The sequence below is a fragment of the Myiozetetes cayanensis genome, unplaced genomic scaffold (assembly GCF_022539395.1).
Source record: "Myiozetetes cayanensis isolate MyiCay16 unplaced genomic scaffold, myiCay2020 scf14, whole genome shotgun sequence".
Lineage (NCBI taxonomy): Eukaryota > Metazoa > Chordata > Aves > Passeriformes > Tyrannidae > Myiozetetes > Myiozetetes cayanensis.
This window is the reverse complement of record NW_026087048.1, coordinates 4,683,128-4,701,528: the sequence shown is the minus strand read 5'-3', so window position 1 is coordinate 4,701,528 and position 18,401 is coordinate 4,683,128. Positions and strand designations below refer to the sequence as shown.

Here is an 18,401-nt window from a genome sequence, read left to right as displayed (position 1 = left end):
ACATCCCCCCGAATCTCCAGCATTGCTTGGAAAGGTTGGGGGAACCACAGGGGTCAGGTCCTGCCTCAATCCCCTCCACAGCCACGGTGAATTCCTCTGAAAATGGTAATTCCTGGGAAAAAGCAAATAAAAAGAGAGGCCCACAGTTGTCTCCCAGCTTCACCAAATTCCCAGTGGATGCTGTGGCCCAGCTGGAGTCAAGCTGGTCAGAAGGGGTCCCCGGTGTTGCCTCTGGGGGGTGGGACGGACACGGCAGCGATTGCTCCAAAGAACCAACCAAGGTGACGAGTTTGACAAAATAAGTTTATTTCGCTTCGCTTTGTTTCTGCCGAAACCTCACATTTTTTCTTTTTTTTTTCTTTTTTTTTTTAATTTTTTTTTTTGGCTGAAAAAAAAAAATCCCCAACCCAAAAAACCCCCCAAACCAACCCGAAATGCAAAGACCGGCATCACTCCACCCTCGCCCAGAGGCGACCGAGGGGCTCCGACTCCCCCTGGGCCACAGGGCTGGGGGAGCCACCGCAGCCCCCCCAAAAATCCCCTTTGCATCCCCCCATCCCCAGCCATGAACTGGCCCCCAAAACCGAGCCCTTGAGCCCCACAAATCCGAGCCCTGTAGGAAACGCTCACGGCTCTGAACGCCTGAGGGTTTTTACTCAACCTTCTTAATTTTTCTTGAATTTTCTCCTTTCCCAACGTTTTTTTGTGTGTTTTGTTGGTTTTTTTTTTTAAATTAATTTATTTATAGATATATTTAAAAAAAGCAATAGTCCTTTGGTCCCTAAACTCTAAGGAATGATATGACTCTGAAACAAGTAATCCTATGTCCCTGTGCCAGTGACAAGCAGGGGAAGCGCGTGTCCCGCCGCCCTGCTCCATGGGATATATATATATATATACTTATTTATATATATCTTCTATAAGTCCAACATACTTTGATCCTTCTTTTTTTTTCCCCATCGCAGGGGAAAAGGAAAATCTTGCCGTTTCTTTATTTTTCCAAACAAGCATCCTCCAGGTGAAGCGCCCGAGGCTGGTCCCGTCCCACCGACTTTGGTTTAAGAATCCATTTGGAGCCTCTTTTCCTCGTTTCTCCTGGGAAATCGGTAGCAGCAAATGAGTGCTTTAAAAAAAAACAACCCCAAAACCAAAGGTAGATCGTGGCCCCGCTGCCCCGGGGCCGCCGGCCCTTTCCCGGTGAGGGATTGGTGAGTCCCGGCGAGCGGCCGGCGGCGAATCGCAGCCCCGGCGTCGCATCGCTCCCCTCCTTCCTTGTCTTCCTCTCGTTCCCATCAAATAACAAACAAGACCAGTTTGGGAAAAAATTCAAAAAGGAAAAGCTACGACCAAAACACTCTCTTCTTCACCATTTTCTCCTCCTCCTCCTCCTCCTCCTCCTCCTCTTCCTCCTCCGGGATGTGTAGCAAAGAAAGAGAGTTACAGGTTTGGATACTGCACTTGGGGAAAGGGAAAGTCGTCAGACACCGCGGGACGCCCGACCTGAAAGAGAGGGAAGGGGCTGTTAGCCTGGTTCCTGGGGGATGGAGGGAGGGAAGGAGGCAAGGAAGGATGCAGGTCCATTGGGAACACACGCACAGATCTCCAGGCTGGCACAGAGATCCCTGCACATGCTCAGGGACATAACACGGCGATGCCTTGGGGGGGCCCACCCCAACTGCCACGGCCCCCCTGGGCACCGCGGGCCAGGCCCCCCCTCACCTCTCTGCTGGGGTCAGTAGGGTCTGTTGGCATCTTTCGGCCGCTTTAGCTGGACTTTTAGCCTCTTCATGCCGATCTGGAAGCCATTCATGGCCTGAATGGCCGCCTGGGCGCTCGTTGGATTGTCAAAACTGACGAAACCTGGGGAGGGGACAGTGGGGTTTGTCACCACAGACATCACTGGCAGCTGCTTCACCTCAGCACAGGCCCTGAAATCCCACAGGATGCTCCTGTGTTAGGGGTGCTGGGAGAGGGAGTTGTGGGGTGACAGCACAGCCCCGGATTGCAGGGGATTGGGTGACAGGCTGATGGCATGTTCAGGAACACCAAGGTCTGCAGGGACATTGAGGTGACAGGGTCTGTGGGGACACCAGCATAAGAGAGTCCACAGGGACACTGGAGCAGTCTGCAGGGGTTGGATTTGTTGGGTCACTGGGATGACAGGGTCTGTCAAATTGATGGGAATTGTGAGGACACTGAGGTGACAGGATCTGTGGGGACACCAAGGTCTGACGGTCTGTGGGAACACCGAGGTGATGGGGGCTGCAGGGACACTGGGGGGCTGCAGGATCCATGGCGAAACCAAGGACTGCAGGTCTGTGGGGACACCAGAGTGACGGGGTCTGTGGGGACACTGATGGGGCCTCCAAAGACACCACCGAGGTGACAGAGTCTATGGGGACACCAAGGTGACAGGGTCTGTGGGGACACCAAGGTCTGTGAGAGAGAGATGAATCCCTGAGCTGGGGATATCAGGGAGACATGGACATCTCAGCTGGAGACCAGGGAGAGACAAAATGAGATGCTGGAGAGACATGGACTCCCAAGGAGAGACATCATGGAGAGATGGGCCCCACGATGGAGATGCTCAGACCCCTGAGTTGGGGACACTGGAAAGAGCCAGACCCTCAAGATGGGGATACTGGGTGGAGCCAGACCCCTGAGCTGGGAACACTGGGAAGAGTCAAGGAGGGAGAATGGGACCCCCAAGCTGGAGACTGGAGAGAACTGGGATGTTGAGAAGAGCTGGATCTCTAAGCTGGGAAGCTGAGGAAACCTGAACCCCTGGGCTGGGATGCTGAGGAGAGCTGGACCCTTGAGTTGGGATGTTGAGGAAGAGCCAGAGCTCTAGGCTGGGATGCTGAGAAGAGTTGGACCACTGAGCTGGGATGCTGAGGACAGCTGGAGCCCCGAACTGGGACACCAGGGAGAGCCACTCCCCGGGACTTACCAAAGCATTTACTCTGGTTGGTGGCACGGTCCACAAAGACTTTGGCAGAGATGACGTTGCCGAAAGGCAAGAACATCTGCGTGAGCTCCGCGTCCCCGAACTCCTGGGGCAGGTGATAAATAAACAGGTTACAGCCCTCGGGACCTGGGTGACACACAAAGGACAGCACACGTGAGCCACAAGGTGGGGTCACCCTGGGGGGACACCGAGGAGCCCCTGGCCCCGCGGAGGGGTGACCCCCACCCCTCACCTTCTCGCTGCTGCTGTGGGATGAGCGGTGCCTGCTGGGGAAAGGCTTGGCTGATGGGAGCATAGGCAGTGGGATATGCTGCTGGAAGACAGAAACACAGAGCTGAGGCCACAGCACACATGGGGATGTGCCCCACTGTCACCTGCAATGGAGGTGCCTCTCCTGCCCCAGGGCTGCTGGCTCTGCCTTTCCCACCCTTCCCGGCACACCAGGGATGCGGGAACAGTTCCCCCAGGAGGGATGTTCGTGACAGAAGCAATACAGCCTCAAGGATGCAGAAAGATGGCACTTTTGATGGAAAAACCCTAAACATTTGGGGCCCAAAACTGGATTTTCTCTTGAAAATTTGGACGTTGCTGTCAGTGCTCCTAATGGCTGCTGGGCTCAACACACTTCCATGAGAGTTTTGACTCTCTTCTCCCCACAGCCCATCTCCTTGGCCATCAGATTTGGCCACGTGATGAACATCCAAGGACTTCTGGTGTCTTGGTGTGGAGCCAGGTCTCCATCACCTCCCAGACCTTACTCCCTCTCCTAGTTACCACTGCTGGGTCTCCCCACAGAGTTCTCTCAGTTCCACGGGCATTAAAACTCTCTTTCCTCCATCCAAAATTTGCATGGAGAGCTAGGCCAGGAGCACATCCATGTTGGTGGGACGAGGGGATGGTGCTTTCATTGGCATCACCCCCATTGCTGCCCTGGAGCTCCTGCCAGGGCACAGCACCTGGTGCTCCCCTCGTCAATCCGTGCCCACGCACACCATCCCAGTTCAATGTTCAACCCCACGGGGACATTCACCTCCCAAAAATAAGGGTGAGGAGCAAAGAGGGGAAAGAGGAAAGGAGAGGGAAGCCAAGTTTGAGACCTGCATAGTGCTGCATGCCGGCATAGGCCTGCTGGAGGGGGTCTGCCACCGTGGGACTTTGAGCTGGGAAGAAAAAAGAAAGAAAAACGAAGAGAGAATAAGCCAGAGAAAGCCAGGGATGCGCAGCTCCCAAGGGAAAGGGCTGGGCCAAGCGCCGCCACGGAGGGGCAGAGCTGCTCCCTGCCCAAATTCCCTCTTCCCTGTACTGCACACACCACCACGGGAGGAGGGAGTTTGGTAGGGATTGGCGTGCAACTGGTCTATCCAGCATGTTCCCAGGGCAGGGAGCACCCCTGGAGCATCCAGCGTGAGCCAAGCATTGTCCCCAGCCCCAGGAGATGTCCCCAGCCCTGGGAGCCGCGGCAGAGCCCCGGGCAGCGGAGCAGGGTACCTGGGTAGGGGTGGATGCCGTTGGTGTAGATGGTGTCGGAGGCAGGCTGCCCGTTGGTCTGGGGTGGCAGGGGGCTGAAGCCGTTGACGCCGATGGGCGCGGCGATGCTGGGCACCGGCGCCGTGCTGATCCCCGGGGGGGTGCTCGTACCTGCGGGAGGGGGGTCAGTGCTGGCAGCCCCCACGAGGGTGCTGAGCAGCACATGGAGGGGGGCCGTACCTGAAGAGGGGGTGAGGGGGGCGGCCACCAGCCCGCTGACGTTGAAGGCGGCCATTTGTTGCATCTGGGCAGCGGCGATGGCGGCCATGGGGTTGAGGCAGGTGCCCTGGGCAGCTGCCATCAGGGCTGCCTGCTGCTGCATGATCTTAGGGAAAGAAAGGGGGGAAAAGGGGAAAGAGAGAGAGAGGTAGAGAGAAGGAGAGAGAAGACAGGGTAAATTAGCATTCCCGCCTTGCACCTGCACACAGGGGCTCAGAGGAATAAATCCCACCTACTGCCAGACCTGGGGACAGGAGGTGGTCCAGGTGATGCCAGATATGGGACTACTGTGCTCTACAGCCACCCTCACCCAGAGGGTAAAATCCTCTGCGTACCCCTAAACGGGGATGCACCAGCCCTGACAGGCATCCGCATCACTGGCACTGGTACTTTCATGGGCCAGCTACGGGGCCTCCCAAAAACCCCCAGGTGTGCAGCAGCTCCTACCGCTTGTGTGTAGGCCCCGTAGGCACCAAACTGGATGGTCATGGGGTTGAAGATGCCCAGTTGCCCCGCCATCTGATGCATCCGCCGCAGGGTCCTCTCCTTATCCGTGTCCGCAAACTTCACCACCAGGCTGGATGAGGCGCCCTGAAGTGGGAGGGAAGATGAGGCTGACGGCAGGACACCGGCAATGCCCCCAGAATGTGTCCCCGCGGTGGGTGTTGGCAGCATCCTCAGCTCTGAGGACGCTGCCCAGCTTGGCAGCAGCCAGCGATCAATGTGAGGTTTAATTATAGCCAGTTTTTCTCCCTGGTGGCAGCTCCCTGACCTCTGCTTCTTTTTTCCCCCTCCTCGTTCACAGTTCTGACCTTTGGTGTTAATTAAACAGCCCCTTTCTCCAACACGGAGGGAATTAGTCCCGTGCTCCCACCTCTGGGGCTCAGCACCCTGGCAAGGAGTAACCTTGGGGTGATGTGGCCAACAAATTGCTGGTCTGTAGGATTTTGATCCAATTAGAGAGACGATCAAATTAGCTGGTGATGGGATTAGGCAAGCAGCGCAGGGCTGGATGGGGCAGGGTGCGAGCCTGGTACTTACCGGCATGGTTTGGCTGCCATGCAGGCTGTTGATGGCAGCCTGTGCCTCGGCGTGGCTCCCATATTTCACAAAGGCACAACCTAAGGACACAGAAGGGACACAGCACAGGTTGGATTTGGCCACTGTGGGTCCACAAGGTGTCCACCCAGCACCCCACAGCCAACCTTTGCTGGCTCCATCGGGCCCTCGCAGGATGGTGCACTCCTCGATCTGGCCAAAGGGCTCGAAGAGGCGGCGGACGTCATCCTCACTCTGTTGCTTCCCCAGCATGCCCACAAAGAGCTTCCTGTCTTCTAAAAACAAAACCAAGGCCATTGCAGAGCAGGATGTCACTCCCATCCCATTCCCTCATCACAAATGGCGTGTGGAGGGGAAGAGCCGGGTGACACTGGAGCACGAGGAGGGAGTGACGACAATCCTGGGTTTACTACCTCCATCCTACAGAACACCCAGCATGGGAAAAAGCTCTTCTGTGAGGAAATTGCTGAGGGGCGAAGCTGGGAAGAGCTGTCACTTTAGGGAGTGGAGCTAGGGCTTTTCCCAGGGATGGAGGGGACAACTCCCCGGCGCTGAGGCAGGATGTGGCAGGGAACAAAGAGAACCCACAAACCAGCCACGATCGCCTTCACATGATCGACTCACAGCACAAACCGCAGCCTCCGGCCGTGCCCGGGGGACATCAATAACCCAAACACAAGAGAAGGGAGAGTAAATAATGAGAGTTTCATGATTATTACCAGCATCTGTCTTGTGCGGCCGCACGCTCCCGCCGCACGCTAATGGCATTTGACAAAGAAAATAAGGTGCCCTGTCAAGAGCGTTGCCGGGGAAATAAATAAATAATGGCAGGAGACGATGAATGCTCTGTCCGTTAAGGTACCAGGAAAATTAGTTAAGGGAATAGGGTTCGTGTGTTGTCTAGTTAAACATAAACCATCTCCTGGCGGGGGTGGCTGGGGGGAGTGGGTTAGGCGGCCCAGTGTCGCCTCCCAGGTGAGGGGCCGCAGCCAGGAGCCCCAGCTCGCCCATTGATTTTTAATGCTTCACCGATTACGCTCGGTAAGTGGGTAATTTATTTGCCTGGTCCCTCTGCGATGTGCTGGGACCAACTCCTGGCATGTTTAATAATGGGGTTTGAATAGGGGGGTATCTACCTCGGCTGTCCTGCCGAGGGCAGGGGCCCCACGGGATCATCCCATGTGCCCAGTGACACAGCAAATGTGGGATTTTGATCCTGCAATTTTGCCCACATTATCACCTCAGCCTGGAAATGCTGCAGCCCCATGAGCTGTGAATGCCCACGGAGAATTTCAGGGTGGAGGGATGGCAGTTTCTGTGTGAGAGGGGCTCAGGCCATGTGCAGCCAACTCCTACACCCCAGCTCTGCTGGGGGCCCTTCCTGCAGGCAACTCTGGGCAGGGAATTAGTTTGTTTGGTAGATAAAGGCAGCGTAGGAGAGCAGCTGGCTTGGCCTCTGCCCCTCAGGATGTCAGGATGCTCATGGTTTGACATCAGGATGATGTCAGGACATTCCCAGGATGACATCCCAGCTGGCAGGGCAGGGGGAGACAAGATGGCATTTGCTCTGCAGTCAGGTTTGGATGCCACCAGCAAAGGCAGTTCTTCTCATGGCTTCTCTGCAAACCAAACTCCCTACGGTGGCCCCCACAATGCCATCGTGTGCCCTATTTCCCCCAAGTGACCCTGTGCACCCCTGTCCGTGCCACGCAGCCAGGGAACCTGGGCAGGGACCTACCTCCTCGGCCCTCGCTGTCGGCCGGCTTCACCTGGATGGGGCGGTTCATCTGCAACACACAAGCAGGAGCGGGTGGTCAGTGCGGTGCCCACTGAACCCTCCTCATGGGGAACAGCAGGATTTGGCCCCAGACTGGCACAGGGAGCCCGGAACAAGGGGAAGGCCATGCAAGAACAGATCCAGGGCTCGTGGCCATGCCGACCGGGGATGCCACATGTGGAGGGCGATGCTCCGGCCCCAGGGATGGGCACCTGGTGCTGCAGGCGCCCGCCGGGCTGCCGGTGCCAGGCTTGGCCGCCTGCCCGCTTTCCTCGACTGCAAAGGACTGCAGAGGCAGCAGCAGCACCCCGCCAGCCCCAGCCCCTCAGGCACCACCGCCCTCCTTTCCCCAAACCTCACCCAAATTTGGCCTCTCCTTGTCCCCGCCGTGTGTACCCACAAGTGTGACACGCGTGTGCAGTGGGACACACAGGGTGGGCACACACAGCCCTGGCCCGCTGCCCTGCAGAGCCATTTCTCCTCCTCTCTCCCCCTCCTTTTTCCCCTCTTTTAGCCGAAAAATGCTACAATTATGGCCGTTTCCATGGCAACAAGCATGCTTCCCCCGCGATGCTGCGGAGCCCAAGCCATGTGCTCGATGGGGTCGTCACGGCAACGGCGAGATGTCACGCATGGCGGCGCGGGGGTGCGCACACGGACACGCCTCGAGCACACACGGGACAGTCGCCCCCACGTGCATGTGCACCCCCATCCCAGGGTGCTCCCACTACACCCCTGGAGAGGGTCCCCAAATTTTGGGGCTGCGTGGGGGGCAGAGCCTGTCCCCCTCTTATCAGGGCAAGGAAGAGGATGGGGAAGAGAGAAGAGGAGGGAGGTTTCCACAGCAACCGCCTCGTCTCCAGGGAAACGTGGAGAGAAATGTCAGCGCAGAGCTGGGGATGGTCCAGGGAAGGGTTTGAGTCCTCAGAAGCCACTGGGTGGCACAGGGTGGCACCAAGGGACACCTCATCCATCCATGTCACCAGACCCCCAAACATCTACCCTGTGCGGGGCAGGATTCAGCTCATCCCAAACCCAGGAGGCTGTGACAGCAATGAGACCCTGAAAGCAGCACCCCCTGTCCCCCATATCCCTGCTGTAGCAGGGAGGAGGGAACCCCACTTTGGGGGGGGTTGGTCCCCCTGTACTGATCCGCCAGCCCCATTTCCCAGCGTGATGGCCTTTGCTGGAATAAATTTCCCATGCCCACTGCTGTGTGCTTAATGTAATAAACCCAGCGAGGATGATTTAGAATAACATTTACGGAGCCGCAGAGTGTCATTTTGATGTGTCTCCCGTCTCCGCTCGCCGGTTATTAAACTGTATTGATTCCCCGGGAGCAGCTGATGTTTATAAATGTCAGGCCTCGGGGACTGGCTTAACCTACCCCAGGGCTGCCGCACCACGCCAGGGAGAAACGCCCTGCCCTCTGGACACCCCCAAAAGGGGGTTTTGCCATCCTTGGCATTGCCACATGCCCATTATGAGGTGCTTGGTGACCCCCTGTACCAGCTCCTGTGACACCCAGACCTCCGCCTGCACCCAGCTGTCCCCACAGCACCACCGCACTGTGTCCACACTGTCACCCACCGCTGCCCAACAACCCTTCATCCATTCCGCCCACTCCCCAAGATCCATCCTTCCATTCACCCATCCCAGACACCCACACAATCACCCACACACACATCTCCCCCCAGGATTCACCCATCCCTCCCCCAACACTCATTCCCACAGCACTCATCCATACCCCAACACCCATCCATCCATTCTCCAACACCCATCCATCCCCTTAGCATCCATCCATGTCCTCAGCACCCATCCTCATAACACTCATCCATTCCCATATCACCCATCCATATCACCATCCATCCATCCATTCTCCAACACTCAGTCCCACAGCATCCATCCATCCCCATAGTACCCATCCATATCCCCAACACACACACACACACACACATATCCATCCATCCCCCAACACCCATCCATCCCCATAGCACCCTCCACAGCCCTAATACCCATCCATCCCCCTGACACTCTTACACCTGCCCACCATCCCTCATCTCCCCACCACCCACCTTTCCACCCCCACAGCACCCACACATTCACCCCCCAACTCCCACCCATCTCCCCCACCCCAAGGATATGGTCATAGGAGACTCTGCCTGGAGTGTCCCAGCACCCACCATCGCTGTCACCCCACAGAGCCCCAGCTACAGCACCCTATGGTCAAACAACCCCTGCCCCACAGCCCAGGGATCATCATGGGTTGCTAAATCCCCTCCTGACTGCTTGGCCACTGTCCGCCACCCAAATCTGGACCCCTCCAACTGCCTGGGCACTGGGGAGAGCCAGTCCACAGTGAATAACTGGCAGGGGGAACAGGGTCACTTCTGGCCTTTGTTCCTTCCTCAGCATCACCCTCCTCCTCCTCCTTCTTCTCCTCCTCCTTCTCACAGCCAACAGCTGGAGGATCCAGCAGGCCACCACGCATCCAAATGAGCTGAGACGGAGGTGGCAGGTGATGCTAGAGCAGCAGGCACCCGTGGGAGCCTGGTGTCCACGTCACACTGGGGCCCCCAGGCAGCCAACACCCAGTGCAGGGAGACAGAAACTGGGGTACAGGCAGTCACCCATCACAGGAACACCCTGCCAGAGCCCTGGGGGTGATCCACAGTGAGGGACACAGCTGGGTCTGGGAACAGCCACACCACCACACAGCCCTGCACGTGCACGGCCACCCCGGCACACCCCCTGCACAGCCACACCCCCCTACAGCCACGGACCCCCCAGCACCCTCCACGCACACCCACACCCACACACCCCTGGCACAGCCACGCGCTCATGCCCACGCAGCGCTGCACAGCCAGCACTGCTGTGCACCCACGTGTGGCCACGCACCCACTGCACCCAGCCCCGTGTGCACCCGCACTCCCTGAGCCCTCACAAACCCGCGTGCACCCACACAGTACCCACGGCGCCCTCCCCGTGGCTGTGGATCCCACAGGCCGTGGGCACACACCCCGGGGGGCACAGCCAGCACTGGGACACAACGGCCCTCACTTCAGTTTCCCCGCCGCAACTGCAGAACCCACAGCAGGACCCCCAGGAGCCCTTTCCGGACACAGGAACACTCCAGGACACCTCCCTGGATGGCCACGGTACTCCCCAGTACCCACCCCACCCCATCCCGTGGCACACACCTGAGCACACCTGAGCTCACCTGAGCAGCTCCCAGCACGCCCCCAGTGTGGGGCCTGTGCGACACCCGTGTGCACACCTGCACTCTGCTCACCACATCACCCCCTCACAGCCCCACCACTGCCACCCTCCCGGCCCACGTGCACCCACACCCACAGCCTGCCACTCTCTCTGGGGGCACAGACATCCCCAGCACCTCTTTACACACACACAGACACCAACACCCACCTGTGCACACCTGGGGGGGGGAAAGCTGTACCTCTGCCAATGCACACCCACCCCCCTGCACCGCCCGTGGGTGCAGCACCCCCCGAGCACTGCCCCCTGCACACCTGCAACCACACACACACATAAACCAGGGTGGGAAAATACACCCTCCATCCAACACCCTGACACTAAACCCATCCCTGGGGGTTGATACACACCCTCACCAACACAGGCGTGCACATTCTCCATCCTTGCCTGCAAATACACCCTGCTCACCAACACACCCCATCACTGGCGGCAGGTACACCCTTCTCACCGATACCCACACTCACACACAGCCTCCCTGCAGAAACACCTTTTCACCAACACCCCCCACCAACACCCTGCCCATTCCTGGATGCAGATACACCTCTTCACCAACACCTCCCTGCCGACACCCTCCCCATCTTTGAATGCAGATACAGCCTCTCAGCCACACACACACACACATAAACAGTCACAAGCTCTATCCCTGAGTGCAAACACATCCTCAGCATCAACAACTGCCCTGCCAACACATGCACCCATCTCTGGGTGCAGATACACCCCGCTCAACAACACCCCCACACCCCATCCGTGGATGCAGATACACCCCCTCACCAACATCCTTCCATCCCCATCCCTGGGAGCGGATACATTCTGCTCGGCAACACCCCCACTCACACACCGCTTCCATGGTTGCAGATACACCCTGCTCAGCAACACCCCTCCATCACCATCCCTGGAAGCAGATACACCCACTCCCCAACACCCCTCCATCCTCATCCCTGGGTGCAGATACACCCTGCAACATCCACACCCCCCATCCACGGGTGCAGATACACCCTGCACACCAACACTCACACCCCAATCCTGCGTGCTGATGCACTCTGCTCATCAACACCCCTCCATCCTCATCCCTGTGTGCAAATACATTCTGATCACTACCACCCCTCCATCTTCATCCCTAGCCCTGTGTGCAAACACATCCTGATCACCAACACTGCTCCATCCCCACCCCAAGCCCATCCGTAGGACCAGATACACCCCCTCACCAACACCCCTCCATCCTCGTTTCCATCCCCATCCCTGTGTTCACATACATCCCTTCACCATCACCCCTGCCACCATCCCTCCGTGCCCATCCCCGGCAGCAGATACACCCCTTGCTATCACCCCCACTCCCACACAGCATCCCCGGGAGCAGATACAGCCCCTCACCATCACCCACATCCCTCCTACAACCTCCCCGGGCTCAGCCCCCCCCACGCCGGCGCGGGCAGAGGCTGCCGGGCGGTGCCGGGCCGTGCCGGGCCGGGCGGAGCGGAGGCGGCGGCAGACAAAGGCGGGGCCCTACCTCGATGCAGAGGATCTTGGACCCGGCGGGCACCCACAGCACGGGCGGCCGCGGCCCGGGCGCCGGCACCTGAGGCAGCTGCATGGCCGGACCGGCCGGACCGGCACGGCGGCTCCACCCGAGGGGGCTCGGCTGAGCTCGGCTCGGCTCGGCTGGGCTCGGCTGAGCTCGGCTCGGTTCGGATGGGCTCGGCTGGGCTCGCGCAGCTGCGCGGGGGGCGGGGCAGGGCGGGGCGGCCGCAGCCCCGCCGAGCCGAGCCGGGCCGGGCCGGGCCGGGCCGAGGGCGGGGCCGAGGGGACACTCCCCGAGCCTGGACGCCCCCAGTCAGGACACGCCCCGCGCTGCGCGGGGGCGTGACCTGAAGGGGGAAGAGGGGAGGGGGGAAGAGGGGAGGGGGGTGCTCAGGTGGAGGGGTGAGCACAGTACAGGTGTGAGCAGGTACAGGTGTGAGCAGGTACATGGTGTGTGAGCACAGGTACAGGTGTGTGAGTACAAGTACAGGTGTGTGCACAGGTATAGAGGTGAGCAGGTACAGGTGTGTGAGCACAGGTACAGAGGTGTGAGCAGGTACAGGGTGTGTGAGTACAGGTACAGGGGTGAGCACAGGTATAGAGCTGTGAGCACAGGTACAGGGGGACTGTACAAGCACACACGGGTGTGCACAGGTACAGGAGGGGTGCACAAGCACAGAGGGGTGTGCACATGTAGAGGGGTTCACAGGCACACATAGGTGTGCACAAGCACAGAGGTGTGTTCACAGATACAGAGATGTTTTCACAGGCACGCACAGGTGTGCACAAGCACCTGTGGGGTGTGCACAAGCACAGAGGTGGGCACAGAAGAGTGTTCACAAACACAGCGAGGTGGGCACAGGCACAGATAGGGAAGCACACGCAGGTGGGAGCACCAGCACAGGGGTTTGAGCACACGGCCACACCTGTCCTGATGCCCCCCATGCCCACCACGAACACACAGGCACAGAGGGATGTGCGCCAACATGTGCCCAGGCAGGGCTTGTGCCCACACACCCACATGCTCACACACCTCCCTGTGCTCACCCTGTGGCAAGGGCCCAGCAGCCACGGCAGCCATACATGTCATCTTTGTGCCTGATGAGACGCCCCCACGAAGGGCCTGACCCCGCCTCCTTTAGGCTGCCGAAATGGGCTATTAACTCTTAAACCTGCCAGCGCCCAGCCTGCCCAGTGACAGCGCATCTCAGGAAGCCACATCCCCTCGACCCTCGTCCCCCTCTGCCAGCCCCACGCACCCGTGGCAGGGATTGATATTCACGGGCCCCGGTGCGTTCCCCAGCCAACCCGCGGGCCTATTGATTTTTATTTAGGCGAATAATTAAATATTTATTTTCACTTTGTTAAGCTCGGGAGGTCGGAGCCCACAGAAAGCGCAACAGCACGCGGGTGGCAGGAAAATCGATGCCTCGGTTTGCGGCCGCTGGAAGTGGCTCCCGCGCCCCAGGGGGGTGTCACCAGCCCCCACCCCGGCTCACCCCGACCCCCCGGTGTCACTTACCCCCGGCAGCGTCTTCTGCTCATGCAGGGCGCTCTGAGCCTTCAGTGCCGAGTCGCGGGCGCAGTAGGTAAGGAAGGCACAGCCTGCGGAGATGGGGAGAAGCGATCAGCGTCTGGCCTGGCACCACTGCATAGCCCCCCGCACATAGGGAACTGGTGGCATGGATAATAAGCCACTGAGGTGTCTCAGCTCCCTGGCATCCAGCACCCCAACACCATGGTGTCCAGCAACCCAGCACCCTGATAGCCCGGTACCCTGGTACTCAACACCATGGCAACTGGCACCCTGGTACCCAGCATCCAGCACACTTGCAACCTGGCATGGTGACATTCAGCACCTCAGCATCCTGGCACTGTGGAATCCGGCACCTTGGCACCATGGCATTCAGCATTCCAGCACACTGGTAGAATGGCATCTAGCATCCCTGCAACCTGGCATGGTGGCATCCAGCACCTCAGCACCATGGAATCCTGCATCCCTTCACCCTTGCACCCAGCACCCTGGCATGTGGCAACCTGGTACCCTGGCACCCAGACACCCAGGTGGGCATCAGTGCAGCCAGAGCTCGTCCCCAAAACAGGGTGGGAGATGGAGCAGCAGGACAGAGGAAGGATCGAGGCAGGAGCAGGCAGCACACGGGCAGTGCTGCTCCAGCCACAGGCTTTGGGGAAAGCCACAGCCCATGTCCTCCAGGAAGAAGCTCTCTTGGTGTCAAGGCCACACATCCTGGCTTGCCACCACACTTCTCCCAGCTCTGAGCATCCTCCTTGGAATGAGACTTGTGTGGCGAAGGCGCTCCAGCTCCTCCGACATCGCGGTGCTTCGGGAATCGGGAATGCGCCTGGGGTGAGGTTTTCCCACGCTGACTCACGCTGCCGAGCCGCTCGCTCACACAGAGCTGGCGGCGACACGCGAGCCCTGGGGACAGGGTCCGATCCCTTTCTCTCCGTCTCTCCCAGAGCATTCCCGGTCCTCGTGCTGCTGCTGTGCTGCTCCCTCCCCGAGGGCTCCCCCCCAGTTTGCTGGGGTCACATCCAAAAGCATCTGAAAGTGATATTAAAACAGCAGCAAAACAGTTTCCCTTCAATAAAGTAAATATTTAATGAATAAAATTGACATTGATGCATTTTTAATATTGGCACAATTAAATCCGCCAGCTGATTAAGTATTAATAACTCTTAATAAGTACAATCAGCGTGCTGGGAGGAGAGGCAGTGCAGCGGCAGAGTGGGGGACACCGAGGGATGGGGTCCCTCGCCCGCCTCGGGGTGCTGGGGACATCTGCCCTCGTGGGGAGCAAGGAGAGATTCCCCCTAGATCCAATCACTGAGGGTGGGAAGTGGAGATCAGCACAGCAGCTCGCCTCAGTCCCGGTGCCATTTCCAGTGTTTACCATCCGCAATCACATTGGCTTCCTCCTCTCCACTCTTCTCCTTTTTTTTTCCCCCTTTTCCCTGCAGGCGACAATGTGGACAGAGCCTGGGTGTTCCAGAGAAGTTCGGAGGGCAGGCGCGGGAGCAATTCCACTCCAGAGGCTCGCCGGGAGGGAGGATGCCGTTCAAATTGGAGGAGCATCCACAATTAAATCACGCGGCTGGGCCGCAGCCGTTGAAGCCTGTGATGGAAGGAGTGCCGAGGGGGCCTGGAAAGGTGCAAATCCCATTGTTCCGGGCACACCAACAGCTTCAGAGGCACCTAGCGACATTTCGGAGGCCACGGTGCTGAGAACGGTGGAGTCCAGGCGGCTCCCTCATGGCCGAAGGGCACTGATGGGGCCACATCCGCAAGTGCTGAGTTTCAGCTTCCCAAAAGTGGTGGTGAAACAGGCGCTGCCTGTGGCACAGGGGCTGGGTGGCAGCGTGTGGATCCTGGGTGGCAGCGGGTGACACTCAGGGTGCCCTGACACTGCTCCGGTGTCGCAGACCCCGGCTCGAGGGAGGGGGTCTCTGGAGGGGCCCCGGAGGTGCCTTGTGAGCCCCTCGGTGTGTCGCTGCTAGGGGTGCTGGAGCTCTGCACTCCATGTCATGGTGCCACACAGCACCGGGGGCACAGTGCAGCCAGGGGCGCCCCATCCGTGCTGGGTGCCTGGATACCAGGTGAGTGCCTGCATCCCAGGGGTGCTCCAACTCCAGGGGTACCCAAAACTCATGTGGGTCCCCCAATGCCAGACAGGTGCCCCCAGCCTAGGCAGTGCCCCAAAATCCATTGGGGTGCTCACAGTCCTGCAGTGCTCCAATCCCAGGCTGCCCCCAAGACACATGGCAGCACCCTAACCCCAGGAGGGTGCCCCCCACGTGGGTGCCCCCCAGTTGTCCCCATCCCAGAGGTTCTTCCACTTTTGATGGCGGGTTCTTTCTCTGGGGTACCTCAATCTTAAGGGGCCCACACACCTGGATGCCCCATACTGGGGTGCCCCCACCTCAGCACCTTCACCTCAGGGGTGGCTCCACCTTAGGGGTGCCCCATACTGGGGTGTCCCTACCTCAGATGTGCCTCCACCTCAGGGGTACCCCATAGCAGTGTGGCCCGTGTCAGGTGTAGCTCCATTTCAATGGTGCCCCCAACTCAGGGTACCTTCACTTCAGGGGTATCTCCTCCTTGGGGCACCCCATACTTAATGGGTACCTCCAGACCAAGGGTGCTTCCACCTCAGGTGTAACTTAACTGAGGGGTGTCTCACATTTGGGTGCCCCACCTCAGGGTGTCCCACCACAGGAGTACCTTAATTTCAGGGGTGGGTACACCACTTCAGGGATACCCCCATCTCAGAGGTGCCCCATGCCAGTGTGTCCCACCTCAGGTGTTTGCAGACCATGGGTGCCACATAGCAAAGTGCCCCACATGAGGGGTACCTGTACCTCAGGGTGCTCCACCTCAGGTTATCCCACCTAAGGGGTGCCTTCACCTCAGGGGTGCCACATAATTGGGTGTCTTCACCTCAAGGGTGTCCCACCTCCAAGGTACCTCACCTCAGGCGTGCCTTCATCTCAGGGTTGTCCCATGTTAGGGATGTCCCATCTCAGAGGTTCCCCTGTCTCGGGGTGCTCCATCTCAGGATGTCCCACCTGACAGGTACCCACCCCTATCTCAGGGCACTCCACCTTAGGATGTTCCACCCCAGGGGTGCCCCACAGTTAGGTGCCACAACTCAGGTTGTCCCACCTGAGTAGTATTCACCTCAGGGGTGCCTTCACCTCAGGGGTCCCCCTATAGCAGGGTCCTCCACCTCATGTTTTCCCACCTAGGGTGTCCCACCTGAGGGGTTCCCCTATCTCAGAGCACTCTACCTCAAGCATCCCACGCGAGGGGTAGGTACCTCACATTAGGAGAGCCCCACATCTGGGTGCCCCATCTGAGGGTGTCCCACCTCAGGGGTACCTCACCTCAGGGGGGTCTTCACATCAGGGCACCCCACCTAAGGGACAAGACCCTTCACCTGAGGGGTCTCCCCCACCTCGGGGTGTCCCACCTTAGGGGTGCCTCTTACTCAGGTGCCATATCTCAGGGGTCTACCACCTGAGGGGTCTCCCTATTTCAGGGCACTGCACCTCATGGTGTCCTACCCGAGCAGTACCTCACCTGAGGGTGTGTCCCCCCCTCAGGGTGTCCCACCTGAGCGGTGCCTCACCTGAGAGTCGTTCCCCCCTCCCCCCCCCAAGGATGTCTCACCTGAGTGATACCTCCCCTCAGGCCAGCCCCATCCCCGGGTGCCCCCCTCACGGTGTCCCACCCGGGGGGTGTCCCCGACCCGGCGCCCCCGCACCTTTGTGCATGCCAGTGAAGCGATCCTTGAGCACGGTGAGCTCGTAGATGCGGCCGAACTCCTCGAAGAGCGGCTTGAGGTCGCTCTCCTCCAGGTTGCGCGGGATCTGCCCCACGAACAGCTTGATGGCGTCGTGGTCCTTCATGGCGATGGCGCCGGGCGGGCGGCTCAGCCCGTTCACCCGGCCGCTGTTCGCGGTGCTGAACGCCGCCCCCGCCGCCTCGCCCGCCGCCGCCGCCGCCGCCATGGCCCGCCCGGCACCGCCCGCCCGCCCGGCACCGCCCCGCTCGGCTCGGCTCGGCTCGGCTCGGCTCCGCTCGGCTCTGCTCGGCTCCGCTCGGCTCGGCCCGGCCCCGCTCGGCCCCGCTCGGCACCGCCCCGCTCGGCCCCGCTCGGCTCGGCTCGGCCCGCGCCCGCCCGCGGGCCCGTGACGTCAGACAGCCGGCCCCTCCCAGCCGCGCCGTATTAGCATAATGAGGGAGCGGCGGCCAATCAGGGTGGGGGCGGGATGAGGGGCGGTGGGCTCCGCCCACTGCTGCCCCCTGCCGGGCTGGCCCAGAGCCCCCATCACCCCCACCATTCCCATCGCCCTCCCGGTCCATCGCCCCTGTGTCCCCCATCATTCCCATCGCTCCCCAACCAACCTCTGTCACCCCCATCACCCCACCCATCATCCCCATCACCCTCCTGGTCCATCGCACCCTGTGTTCCCCATCACCACAATGTCCCCCATCAATCCCCACTATCTCCCATTACCCTCCCGGTCCATTGCCCC

General features: G+C 59.7%; 1 protein-coding gene across 7 annotated transcripts; it reads right to left on the bottom strand.

Annotated features, from left to right (window-relative positions):
• Nucleotides 1–284: 284 nt before the first annotated feature.
• On the bottom strand, nucleotides 285–17,873 carry CELF6 (CUGBP Elav-like family member 6). Of its 7 annotated transcripts, none has more exons than XM_050309346.1 (13): nucleotides 17,627–17,873; nucleotides 13,864–13,946; nucleotides 7,512–7,560; nucleotides 5,920–6,048; nucleotides 5,756–5,835; nucleotides 5,162–5,305; nucleotides 4,676–4,820; nucleotides 4,457–4,606; nucleotides 4,066–4,128; nucleotides 3,201–3,281; nucleotides 2,951–3,094; nucleotides 1,720–1,860; nucleotides 285–1,500 (listed from the first exon to the last, which is right to left on the bottom strand). In XM_050309346.1, the coding sequence occupies exons 1-12, from the start codon at nucleotides 17,871–17,873 to the stop codon at nucleotides 1,733–1,735; spliced, it is 1,443 nt and encodes a 480-aa protein (XP_050165303.1). In that variant the 3' UTR covers nucleotides 285–1,500; nucleotides 1,720–1,732. The 7 variants fall into 7 exon arrangements, with proteins under 7 accessions (XP_050165303.1, XP_050165304.1, XP_050165306.1 ...); XM_050309347.1 differs by having other exon boundaries at nucleotides 3,201–3,278; nucleotides 17,627–17,832; XM_050309349.1 differs by having other exon boundaries at nucleotides 5,920–6,045; nucleotides 17,627–17,832.
• Between the last annotated feature and the right edge of the window lie 528 nt (nucleotides 17,874–18,401).

What these genes read in the sequence shown, in the direction of transcription:
- CELF6 (XM_050309346.1), bottom strand. Translation starts at nt 17,873, where the DNA reads ATGGCGGCGGCGGCGGCGGCGGGCGAGGCGGCGGGGGCGGCGTTCAGC. An exon ending in ATGGCAGCCAAACCATGCCG is followed by an intron (nt 5,306 to 5,755) that starts GTAAGTACCAGG and finishes CTCCCACTTCAG; the next exon opens with GGCGCCTCATCCAGCCTGGT. An exon ending in CGGCATGCAGCACTATGCAG is followed by an intron (nt 3,282 to 4,065) that starts GTCTCAAACTTG and finishes TCTGTCTTCCAG; the next exon opens with CAGCATATCCCACTGCCTAT.